We start from the raw sequence: 12500 nt of genomic DNA, 5'->3' as shown, positions 1-12500 counted from the left end.
CATGCCATATAGGTACAGGCAGGTGTTGTAAAAAAAGTTTGCTTAGCTTTTTCATTAGTACACATTTCTTTTTCTAATAACCTTGTTTATCCAGCCTGTGCTGAATTACAATTTTTCAACCAAATTTTATTATTTTTTTAATATTATTTAATCTCCTAGTATCAGTTAATATTCTTGTAATTAAAATAATTACATCAAATCTTGCAGATGTATGGCAGATTATTTTTCTCTGAACCTCCTACCATTTTACCATTTGAAGGGACTGGTATTGGCTATAAAAGTATAGTCAAATTAAAGGTTTTTGCACAACCTATGCATCAAGTTTTTGTTATAAAATATTGTAAGCTTCTCAAAACTAGTTTATCAGAATAAGAATGAGTTACCGGGAACAAGTATGGCTTTCATGATGATAGTTTCCAGATTTGAAAAAAAGTCAGTGCCCACTAAAATCCTCAGTTCCTTTGCCTTGCTAGCCTAATCTCATCAAAACATTGCCAACAGGAGTGATTAGCAAATTATTGATACAGACAAGAGGGCCTACTCTCACATACATCCTCCTCAATCCTGTTAGCTTACTATGGTCATGGCATTTCAAACATGGTGTATATGCCACAAGTTTTCCATTTCCCTGACTAATTACTTTGTAATAGTGTTTATATGTTTAGGAAATGGTTGGGTTGAAATATAATAAAAGACTTGCCAGTAGATTTAGTTTTATTACAGTTTTCATTCAGTGTAATGTAGGGCTGGAAAATAAACCAATAAGAGCTCCGCTTTTAGGCTTGGCTAAATCTATATATTATTTTGGATCAAACTGATCAGAGTTGATTTATGTTGTGACAGCTAGTGGGGTATAACTGATTGTGAATCAGTAACAATTCATCACAAAAAAAACTATTTTGGGAGAGAGATTGAAGGTTCTTCAAGTCTGCAAATAAATTTTACATGATCGATCCTTAAAATATCATGCTATCATTCTATTGGATAATCAACTTAAAATGTAATTTTCACTTTGGCCTTACCCTTAAACCTCCTTGTCTTTCTAGTGCTGGATACCCCAGAAGTTCCAGGTTCTCCAACGGCATCAAGTTTAGGTTTTTTGGCAGCTGAGTCACTCTTCTCCTCTTGCTTGACTTTAGTGGAATCAGAAGCTAGTATGTAAGTAAGAGAGATGAAAAGGTTAAGGTAAAAATGTGATATTTCTTTTTTGTGCTTGCATTTCCTCTTACTGACTAGTTTGTGTAAAGAACTAAAGTTTAAGAGATTCAGCCTGGAGAACAGGTATAATTTGTTGCATTTTTCAGGCAAATGGAGATAAGTGCTAAGTGAGTGCAAGTCATGCACCGGGTAGGAGCACAAATAATAACTCCTCCCTTTGACTTCATGCTTGCCTCAATTCTACTGGAAAAAGCAAAAGAATTTACACCTAGTCTACTGATTAAAATATGGATCCTGGCATAGCAAGCTCAGACAATAAGTGATTCATTTTGATCTATTCAAATAAAATTTACCCAGTAACTGCCATAAGCTAAAGACAGCAGGCTGTTCTCGTCAGCAGTAATGTACTTTTGCCAACACAGTTAAGTGGTGACCTAAGTCATTTTTATTCTCCATTAGCATGGTAACCATCAATATAATTATAATTTGTTATAATGTTGATTGTTGTTTAATACCTTATAGTCCAAACTTATCATTTATATAACTACAAACATCTTATAGTTCATTGTATAAACTATTACAATTAAAAGAAACATGCCTGTTTCAGATTGATGAAACCTTACTATAACAACCCAGTTGATTCTGAGATAAATGTTTAAACATTAACAGTGCTGTTAAATTGAAAAGGCCTCCAAGAGGCTGTTCTTTATACTGTTCAAGAATAATTCTCCTCTGACAACTTATTTCATAATTACATAGGCTTAAACCTTTTCTCTGTTTCTAGGAAACAAAAACTGGCACATAAAAAGTTTCTGGTACCATCTTTACACTTTTGAGAGGGCAACAATTGTTTATCTCTCTTTTTCAGAATGTTACAGCTGGCTAGTAAATACCTTGCATGATCAGCAAATGCAAGACAATTGATGGGCAAATTGACCAGTTACCATGGCAAAGAAAACAGTTGCAACTTTAAGCCCTGCTCAGTCAAAAGCAGAAATGATTCAGGTGGAGTAACCTCCCCACAGGTGAATTTAAATAATCATCATCATCATGGATTTTTCCCCTTAAAATGATAAGTAATAAATTAGTTTGCTGATCACCTTGTAACAAAAGTGTCTAAAGTGAGATAAACATTTTGCTGGAACAGATGTGAAAGCAATCTGGTTGACAAATAATAATAAATGAAATCCACAGATTTCCAATGAATGTTAAGTTACACAGTTCCTTAATTTTAAAAGTAAGTCAACTTTTTGTCAGTTCCCGGATATGTAAGAAGAATCTACATATGATGCAGACTGTTCTGGATCCTCAGCAGGGTCCATCAGAAATTGGAACTACCCCTATTAGGGCATTTACATTGAAAATGTCATAACTATGACATTATATTGTTCAGGAATTGTTTCCTTTGATTTTCAAAAAATGTCCAAAAAAAAATATTAGTATATTGATTTTGTTAAAATGTTTTGTACCGGCTCTATATAAAAAGGATGCAGTTTGTTGATAACACCAAAGCATGTTTAAAAAATAGACAAGTGAGTAATTACCAGCCACTCGCTTTCTAGCTGAATGCCCTTCGCCTTGGAACTCCTGTTGCATTTCCTCAGCACGTCCTGTTTGATGTCAAGAAACAAATAGCACAAATTACACAAAGACAACTAATCAAAGTATCAGTGTGACTGTCATTTTCATCTATGCCCCACATGAGTAAAACATGTTGGTGCAGCTGTACTTCAACTCGTAAATCATTACATTGGAACTAAGAGGTGAAACCTGTAACAGTGTTAGGCCTTGTAAGTAACTGTGATTAATATTTGTTGCATATTTTTGTGGCAAGCCTGTTATCTGGTGAAATTACCATGTCCATTTTAAGGCTTGGTGCCTTCAAGTGAAAATCAAACATCTCTGGACTGAAACATACATATTGTACAGAAATCAGCAATGATCCAAATTTCACAGATACAAAACAGCCCCTAATTTCTGTCTACTCTTTGGATTTCACTCTTGTATTAATTTATGTCATGTTGCCTTTTTCAGTTTTTTCAGTTCTCTCTTTCTGATTTTCATTTAGTTAAATCTGGTTTAACTAAACATGTTTTCTTGTGTGAATACGCTAGGGTATAAGATGCAAGAGTGTGCTGTTTCTAGCTTTATGTAGCTTCCTTGTCAATGTTCTGCTACTTGAAAAGAAAATAAAATCGTAATTACTATAATTTGTTCCCAGCAGAAATTTTACTCTATTTGAAGCACAAAAATTTGATCCTAAAAATCAGAAAAGTATGCTAAACCACAAGATAAAACTCCTACAAATTTTTCAACCAATGTTTACATAATAATATTCACCTTCTTTCACCAAGCAGTTTAAAATACATATTACTAATCGGTAATTTCGTATACCAGCGCCATTCCAATCCATCACAAAGCTTATTACTTATCGATATATTACCAAGGAGTTTTCCATTTCAGAACAAGAGCAGTGATCATTAGAAGTAGCGTGCCTCTCATCAGCTTTCTACTTGTGGCGCACGATTAGTTAGGATAGCCTAAGTACAAACAAAGGCCTGTCTTGAAGCGTTGCTTCATTTCGTTCTACATTTTGTAAAGCGCTCGTTCAAGCTTCCTCGCTCATCTTAAAACCCTTGGGATAGGGTCTGTGATAGTAGATAACTAAGGCCATCAAACTAAATTCTGTTGAAATTTTATTATCAGTCTTTACGATGCTGGATAAATTTATCCTCAAGTACTTTCTTTTATTTTAACCGCTCGTACACTGAATGCTCCTACGCCTATTTGCCTAGCCGATACCTCGTACAAAAACGAGGGAGCCTAATAGGAGGCCTCATAAAATGTGTCATAACTTATATAGATTGTTCAGCGATCTCTCTCACCTTATCTGGAGGTGTAGTTCAATTCAATTGATCGCGTGTTTTTCGTGAAAATACGATTACATCGCCTCAATACGTGCCGTCAACTTAAACCAGAAGCACGCTATCCCATGAGACATGGAAAGCGCGGAAAAAACTTACATAAATTATGCAGGTATTCTGTCGAAGACTTGGGCCAGCTCGCATAAATCACACGGCAGGGTTCGGTCAAACAAAAGAAATTCGTAAATCCAGTACAGCAAAATAAAGTAGGATGTGACAGAGGTAAAAGAACTTCTTTCATTTGCGCGAGACAAGGAAAATCTAATGAGTTCCCGCTAAGAGGATTCGAGCTGCCTCCAATTATATTGTGATACACTCTACCTGGTGAGCTCATTGACATGACAAGTCTAAAGGGAGGTCTTTGGGTGCCCAGACTGACCCCCCCCTTTCCCCCACCCCTTGTGAAATAGTTTCTTTCCCGTAAATAATAAACAAAATATCATAATTCAGGCGGCGGAAACGTGCACATTTCCAAATTTCCAAATTTAGAAATTTAGAATTAAACCAAAGGTAGATATTCATCCCTGCAGCTTGTAAGCCTGTCCCCCTCCCCAACACACACACACACGCGCGCTCATACTCCCACGCACACACATACACGATACATCCTCTAAAAGATCGGTCATTATTTATTTCCTCGAGGGAGGGGTCGGAGGATTTTGGTTGTGTCTCGATAAAATTTGCCTGATCCCCCATAAGTCTCTGCAAGATTCTTTTAATTTCCCTTCATTAGCAGTTAATTGACTGTCAATTTTTGCTATAGTTCTCCTTCGTACTCTGTTGGTAACGACTGATTCCCACTGATTCCCACTCTGTTCCCCCTGAAAACCATGTGATCCCCCTAACATCCTTAACTTACCCCGCCCACGAGACAAAGTAATGACTGGTTCCTTGGTATGACTAATACATCAAGAGATGTGCTCTGTTTTGTTATAATATATGAGCACGTAGGAAGCGGCTAGAGCACGAAATAAGTGTAGGGAGAAACACAAGACAAAGTGAAATGTTTCTTCCCACTTCTCGAGCACTTTCGTAATCTTGCAATCTAACTGAGCGTGAAGACCGTCAGAAACTCGGACAGTTCGTTTTCACTTTGGCGATTTTCGTCTCTGCTCACGTTATAAATATAGGTAATCACATGATGTCGGGTGCAATTGAGAATAAATAAACACAAAAAAATGTTTTCAAAGGCTAACAAAATTGCACGAGCCCGTAGGGCTATTGCAGTTTGTGATCTTTGAAAGAATTTACAAGTGCATATTTATTCCATTGCACGAGAAAAATCATGTGATTACGTATTAATAATACACATGAAAAAATACGAGATGGCTTATCATAATTATGCAGAGGCAGAGCGCGCGCATCAAGTGCAAAAGTAATTTATTTAAACCCTGCAAGTGACGTGACATTGTGCGTTCGGCCAAAACAACCGCGTACGACCAAAACAGTAATATACAATGATTTTTTCTAATCTTTACGGCGCAAAAAAGTTCAAAGTCCTGCTAAACAGTTTAAGGAATTGTTCAGTCTGGTTTGTTACTTCTTTGCACTGAATTAGCCCTCTTCTGAATTACCTGAAAACTGCATTTATCTTAACCAATCAGAGCTGGGTAACTTTTTCATGTATCTTAATATAACGCAAATTACGGCACTTAACATGTTTACAAATCTTTGTTTGGTTCTTCTGTTGCTACTTGCCGGCTCGCTTGTTTCGAAATCTCACTTTCAATTGACGAAAAAAAGGTAGAGAGAAGTCCCGGAAAAGGTCGAGCATAGTACAATTTGGCAGATGGCGTGACAGCTCAGCTCCATATTTTGTACTCTAATAATATTTATAATAAAGTTCGGATATAACGCGCGCTTTCAATGGTTGAAAGAGCATGCTCTATGAGAGTATAGAGCATAGAACTGAGCTAAAGCTGTCGCGCCATCTGCCAAATTGTACTATGTTCGACCTTTCTGGGACTTCTTTTTAGCTTTTTTCCGATAATTGAAAGTAAAATTTCGGAACAAGCGAGCCGGCAAGTAGCAACAGAAGAACCAAACAAAGGCGAGTTTTGCGGCGCTGTCATCCCGAGCGATCTTCATGTTCCGGTGAATTCGGCTGTAGTTCATTTAAAAAACACTCGCCTTGAACAGTTTGTTTTCTACCTTATCATGTGAAAAAACTCGCGTGTTTTTTATGAGCCATAATTCGGCTGAAGTTCACTGAACATTTCACTTGAAGATTCTGTATTAAAAACTTCAGGCAAAAGCGTTAAAATCGACCTGCCGAACTATTTTAGTTTGTAAACTATCACAGATTATGAAATTTGATGGTTTTTTAACTTTGATGGTTTGACACTTTTGACAGCTTTTGTCTTGTAGAGCCAATTAGATTATTTGAACCATTCTAACAGGGATTCTGATTGGCTTATTGTAGCGTGCTTTATGAGAGTATAGAGCATGCTGACGACATTGTTGTTCGCTTTGGAAATAAAGTTCGTTTTGAAAATTGGAAGTAATGCTTGGGTAATTTGACGGATTCTTTATTATAAAACAAATAGAGAGGCCTTGATTGTGCTCTGTTCTGTTATAAAGCACTTAGGAAGCGGCTAGAGCACTCAAGAAGTGGGGAGAAACACTCGGTAAGTTTAAATCTTAAGTCAAAGAGCGGTCAAATCCATGAAATTAAAAGAATTAGGCTTAAAAGTATGTTAAACCACAAGGTGATCAAATTTGATGGTGTACCAATTTTAGTTGTCAGATTTTCCAAATATTCCCAATTTCCAATATCGTTATTCTCGATTTGCTCAAAAACAAATTAAAGCTGTGATTACCAACGACGAACGACTGCATTTGTTTCGTTCTCCAGTTATAAAAAAACGCTCACATAATCACTAACCTAATTGCTCCATACAAGCAGTTCTTTTATTTTAAAGACAGTATATACAGTTAACTACATTAAAAAACTTAGAGTACTTATATATTCGAATAAGTAAAGATTTGGTAAAGCATTTGACAATAAAAATCTGCGATAAAATATTATAAAACATAACACGACGTTTCGACGTTTCCAGAACGTCATTATCAAGTGAAATAGAATAATAAAATCGAGTATATGTATAATAAAACGGTGAATAAATTACAAGGCGTTAAAAGTTAAACAAAGAGTTTGGCCCTAAAGGAATCGCTCTGGGTGTTTAAATTGGGCCTTATTGTTCTTATGTACAACATTTCATAAACAAGACAATCCCATTTCGTGCCACATTTTTTAAGCATTCTAAACTGGCTCTCATTGAGTAAGTCAACGTTCCCATGGGCATCTCTCAGGTGGCGACCAATGGCAGAGTATCGATGATCAGCAATGCGTTGAAACAAATGGCGCGTCGTATATCCGACGTAATTTGAATCACACAAATCACATTTAAAACAGTAAACAACGCTATGCTGGTTTACGATGCGTGGCTTGATTTCTTTAAGCTTTAGGTCCTGCTCAAGTTTCTTACTGGTGTAGACTGGTTGTACGTCAATGCCGATTTTTGAACTGAGATCGCGCATTTTCAGCGAACATTGCCAAAAGACAAATGTTTTGTTTCAACGCATTGCTGATCATCGATACTCTGCCATTGGTCGCCACCTGAGAGATGCCCATGGGAACGTTGACTTACTCAATGAGAGCCAGTTTAGAATGCTTAAAAAATGTGGCACGAAATGGGATTGTCTTGTTTATGAAATGTTGTACATAAGAACAATAAGGCCCAATTTAAACACCCAGAGCGATTCCATTAGGGCCAAACTCTTTGTTTAACTTTTAACGCCTTGTAATTTATTCACCGTTTTATTATATATATACTCGATTTTATTATTCTATTTCACTTGATAATGACGTTCTGGAAACGTCGAAACGTCGTGTTATGTTTTATAATATTTTATCGCAGATTTTTATTGTCAAGTACTTATATAGTTTATTTTAAAGAACTTCTCTCTTGAGCCGACTTATGATCATTTCAAAGCTTCAAAATTCTCCACCGTCTATGGGTCTTTCCTCCAATAGATCTAATCAAAATGCATATTTAATATTAGCTAGAAACATGTCGCACAATGTTGTAAAAAAGCTATCGATAAAAGGATGTAAATCAAGAATTAATTAAACACTAGATTCTTACAATTATTCGCCAAATGGAATTTATTGGTAACTAGCGAAGTTATTTATACTTTCCATCTAGTGGCCGTCTCTTTTAAAACTAACTGCCGGATTTTGGTATGAACAATATCTATGAGATATTATTATTCAAAACAACACTTTTCTGCTTAGTCTTTCCGTTGTACCAAATTGTGGACTAATGCATGATACAAAATCTTATAATCAGCAGCTACCCCATTGTTTGTTTCCCACAGTCCCAGTTTATGAAATCCCCTTTGAGACAAAGTCTTATATCTGTCTTCAATTTTTCCTGTGTCATCTTCCTTAATTCCAGGTAGTCGACGTGCCAGTCGATCCCACTTGACACCAATAGCTTTGCCAAGCGTTTGAAGGTCATCATAAGTTACTACTCCCTCTTGAATATAAAAACAAATGGAGGGTTAATTATTTTAAGATTACCAGCTTACTTGTTACTTACTGTGACTTGGTAACAATTTTAAAGTCATTGATTACAAGTGAATTTTTTCGGGGGGGGGGGGGGGTGGGAGAGCAAAGGCTTTTTTTGTCATGCCAGAGGTTTTCCATCAGATATTGTGGAGGCAGAGTGGACAAGTGGTTAGCACACCGGATTTGTAGTCTAGTGGTCCTGGGAACAAGCCCTCCACCCTGCTTCTAACTGGATTGTTCTTAATGGTTCCCTGAGTTCAACTCCTTGGCTGTTCTTTGTATAGAGCTAAGTGCGGCCTGCTTCCTGCCAGTTGGGGTTTTTACAGCCTGTGTTTATCTACAAAGTTTGGGACTAGATTGTTCGTATTTATCCTTAGATGAACCCTGTCTGAGGAGACTGGTCAATTTTAAAAGTATACAAATACATATCCACGCACACATTCCTCACGTATAATTTGTTGAATCAAACTGATCAGAGTTGATTTCAGTTGTGACAGCTGGTGGGGGTATAACTGATCGTGAGTCAGTAACAATTCATCACAATAAGAGAGAGATTGAAGGTTCTCCCAGTCTGTAAAGAAATTTTACATGATCGATCCTTAAAAATATCATGCTGCTGGGTAGTTACGTGCAGCGCATATGGTAATTGCAAGTTTTTTGAAAATCAATCAACTTAAAATGTAATTTTCCCTTTGTCCTTACCCTTAAACCTCCTTGTCTTACTAGTACTGGATACACCGGAAGTTCCAGGTTCACCAGTAGGATCAAGTCTAGGTTTTTTGACAGCTGAGTCACTTTCCTCCTCTTGCTTAACTTCGGTGGAACTAGGAGCTAGTATGTAAGTAAGAGAGATGAAAAGGTTAGGGTAAAAATGTGATATTTCATTTTTGTGCATGTATTTCCTCCTGCCAACTAGTTTGTCTAAAGAACTACAGTTTAAGAGATTTAGCCTGCAGAACAGGCGTACTTTGCTTCGATTTTCAGTTACACGAAGATAAGTGCTTGACGTGTTTAATATTAGCTAAACACATGTTGTACAATGTTGTAAATAGGCTATCGATAAAAGGACGTAAATCAAGGTTAAATGAATCATTAGATTCTAACAATTAATAGGCGACTGAAATTTATTAGTAACTAGCAAAGTTTTCTCTACTTCCACCTAGTGGCCGTCTCTTTTTAATAAATAATGACTGATGCCTAATCGAAACGAGTGTCAATCAACACTGCACCCTGCCACCCGGCTTAGTGACCTTAGTAATTGCAAAGGACAAGAAATACAATGCGTGGTTTAAGGACCATTCCCCGCTTCTGATCGAGTGATTGTTAAGGCCCACTCACCAGGTGCAGGTCTCTCATCAGGTACCATTCTTAGATCTACGCCCACTGTTACAGGAGCCTGCAACATAAAAACAAGGAGTCATGATTAAAAAAAATAGCGATATGTCACAAGACATACACTTTTACTCATCTGCTTAACGCTAAATGGTATTTATGGCGGGAAGATTCTATAAAACTAAAAGAACCAGTATTCTGACCGAAATCTTACATTCTCGAGATTATAGAATCTAGCATTTACGCTAGGACAAATGAATGAATGATTGAAAACTTTATCAATGTGTCAATGTTTTAAGCTCTAGATTAGTTAATTTGGGACACCTAACTAAAGTCAGCAGCTAATAACTAGTGTACAAAAATTAATAAGGTAATGTTTCACATACTTGTCAACAGCATAATAATAAATACTGTAAAATAATATAAAATGATTCTGTTCACGATTCTACTGTTGTCAATTTTTCGTGTTCTGGTCTCAAATATCGCGAGGGTTGGTGACGTCCATAATTTTTTGCTAAGTTTCGACCAGATATGGACCATGGTATTCTATTGTATTTTAACCTGTAAAGTCAAAACGAGGCATTTCGAAGTCCCAGATTCTGAGGCAGTATTGCGACGGTGTTCTTAGTTTTGAATAGTCGTGATAGGCAGCTTGGAACACGCACGAGCAAGGAGTTATTAACACGTTTCCGTCTTTGATTTATTTATTGCCCGTAGTGAGCACTCCTGTACCCGCTCAATCTTCCCACTATCGGATGACTTACAAAAATTCCATACAAGATGGCAGTAACTTCTCCTACTGCTAAAAGCAGTACGATACTTATCTTTAATAAACTTAATTAAGCCCACCACAGTCTACATGCTAGCTCACCACTGACACAATCTCACTGCTGTCTCCAAAGTTCTTTGAAATAAGCGATCTTCCGTAGTAACTCTCTCTCTCTCGGCATAGCTTTCAAAACAGTCGTCACTCCAACAACAATAACAACTACTACTACATAAGTGAGTCTTTATATATATTCACAAAGTGTTCTGGAACATTCCAGAAGCTTACATAAGAACTATTTTAGAAGTATTACATAATAAATGCATGACTTGATGAAATGTTCTGGAAAGTTCTCTGGTATGCAAGTTAGGATGACTCAGTAGTCTGGAAATTTCTAGAAGCTTATATTTACAACAATTACTCATTACAGTCCCTCATTGGCAAATAGTGGAGGCTGATTTTATGCACACGCCTTGCCTAAAATAAAAATATTTGTATAAAAAAACTGAGGAAACTTCAGTGAGGATACCAATATTGCACCCACTCTATGAATGTTTGCAATTAAGCATCAACACAACCTGACTGAAGTATGGTTTGATATTATTCACATAAATTTGAACACTAGTCAAACCACTGATACATGAAGTACAGAAGAATGATCATGAAAGCAGGGTTAAAGCAAAGGATAAATTAAAGCAATGGTCCTCTGTGCACAGTTCACGATGGAAGCTCTCTGAAAATGCTCAATCTTCTGTTTTGTTTGAATTAACACTTTGTGAATATATTTAAATAAGTTAATAGAATGTGCCAATCACAGCTGTGGAATTCTAGCCAATTACAACTGAGTAGAACAGTTTAGGCGACACATACCCAGTTGACCTCATGGCCTGATAAAGATACACAGTATGCTATCAAAACATTGCAAACTACAATGAAAGTGGCTACATTATGAGACAAACAATTATACTTCATATACTAGGGATGTTTCCTTCTAGTCAGTTTGTGTAACATGGTTGGAATGCTACAGAACATTGTTCTAATCAATTTGAAAAAACCAAACAAAAAAAACCAACAACAAAAAAGTCTGATGGCTTTAATTCACAAACTCCATGTAAAAAATGGCTCCTTGGCCTTCTTTTATTGACTTTTATCAGCTCTTAGCAAATTTCAGTCATTAAATTCCAAAAGAACACAATGCATTTTCCTAATAACCCTCTGCAAACTTTCTTTAAGTCCTATCAAGGCTGTGCTCTAACGGCGCCCGGTCGCCTGAGGCGACTAACATTTGGCCTCGGGCGACTGAAAATATTTTCTTGGTCGCCCGGCCGAGCGACTGGCTGGTGTTGGTTTCTTGATTTACAGTCAAAAAAAAAAAAAAAGAAAATGTTGTTCAATCGGGCGCGCGTTGATATTCAAAGGTCGTTCCACGTGAATTTACGTGTAACATAATCATCGACTTTGATCGTGACAAGCTGCACAGTTTTCGATTTTAACCGCTTTTCCAAATAGTATTATAATTTTTCCTTTAAATTAGGATGGCTCGTTAGTTAGTTTTTGAAAAGCAATTGTTACTTCTGCTCTGACAGGCGTAAAGTACGGTCGACGATTAATAAATCGCTAAATGAACACGGGAGTCGTTCTTTTAAAAGAAAATGTTGTTCCATCGGGCGCGCGTTGATGTTCAAAGGTCGTTCCACGTGAATTTACATGTAGCATAATCCTTGACTTTGAACTTGACTAGCTGCAC

General features: G+C 36.8%; 2 protein-coding genes across 3 annotated transcripts in view; both read right to left on the bottom strand.

Annotated features, from left to right (window-relative positions):
• Positions 1-4167, bottom strand: part of LOC136279545 (uncharacterized) — a 16429-nt gene extending 12262 nt beyond the window's left edge. The window contains exons 1-3 of the mRNA XM_066163488.1: positions 4044-4167; positions 2703-2768; positions 1023-1151 (exon numbers count right to left, since the gene is read on the bottom strand). Of these exons, the coding sequence (XP_066019585.1) occupies positions 1023-1151; positions 2703-2754 (181 nt within the window). The 5' untranslated portion in view covers positions 2755-2768; positions 4044-4167. The remainder of the gene's footprint in view (positions 1-1022; positions 1152-2702; positions 2769-4043) is intronic.
• Positions 4168-7277: 3110 nt separating this feature from the next.
• Positions 7278-12500, bottom strand: part of LOC136279551 (uncharacterized) — an 8111-nt gene continuing 2888 nt past the window's right edge. For both annotated transcript variants that reach the window (XM_066163500.1, XM_066163496.1), the window contains exons 3-5: positions 9994-10051; positions 9358-9486; positions 7278-8623 (exon numbers count right to left, since the gene is read on the bottom strand). In XM_066163500.1, the coding sequence (XP_066019597.1) occupies positions 8376-8623; positions 9358-9486; positions 9994-10021 (405 nt within the window). In that variant the 5' untranslated portion in view covers positions 10022-10051 and the 3' untranslated portion in view covers positions 7278-8375. The remainder of the gene's footprint in view (positions 8624-9357; positions 9487-9993; positions 10052-12500) is intronic.

The sequence above is a fragment of the Pocillopora verrucosa genome, chromosome 1 (genome assembly GCF_036669915.1).
Source record: "Pocillopora verrucosa isolate sample1 chromosome 1, ASM3666991v2, whole genome shotgun sequence".
Taxonomy (NCBI): domain Eukaryota; kingdom Metazoa; phylum Cnidaria; class Anthozoa; order Scleractinia; family Pocilloporidae; genus Pocillopora; species Pocillopora verrucosa.
This window is presented reverse-complemented; position numbering and strand designations above follow the sequence as displayed.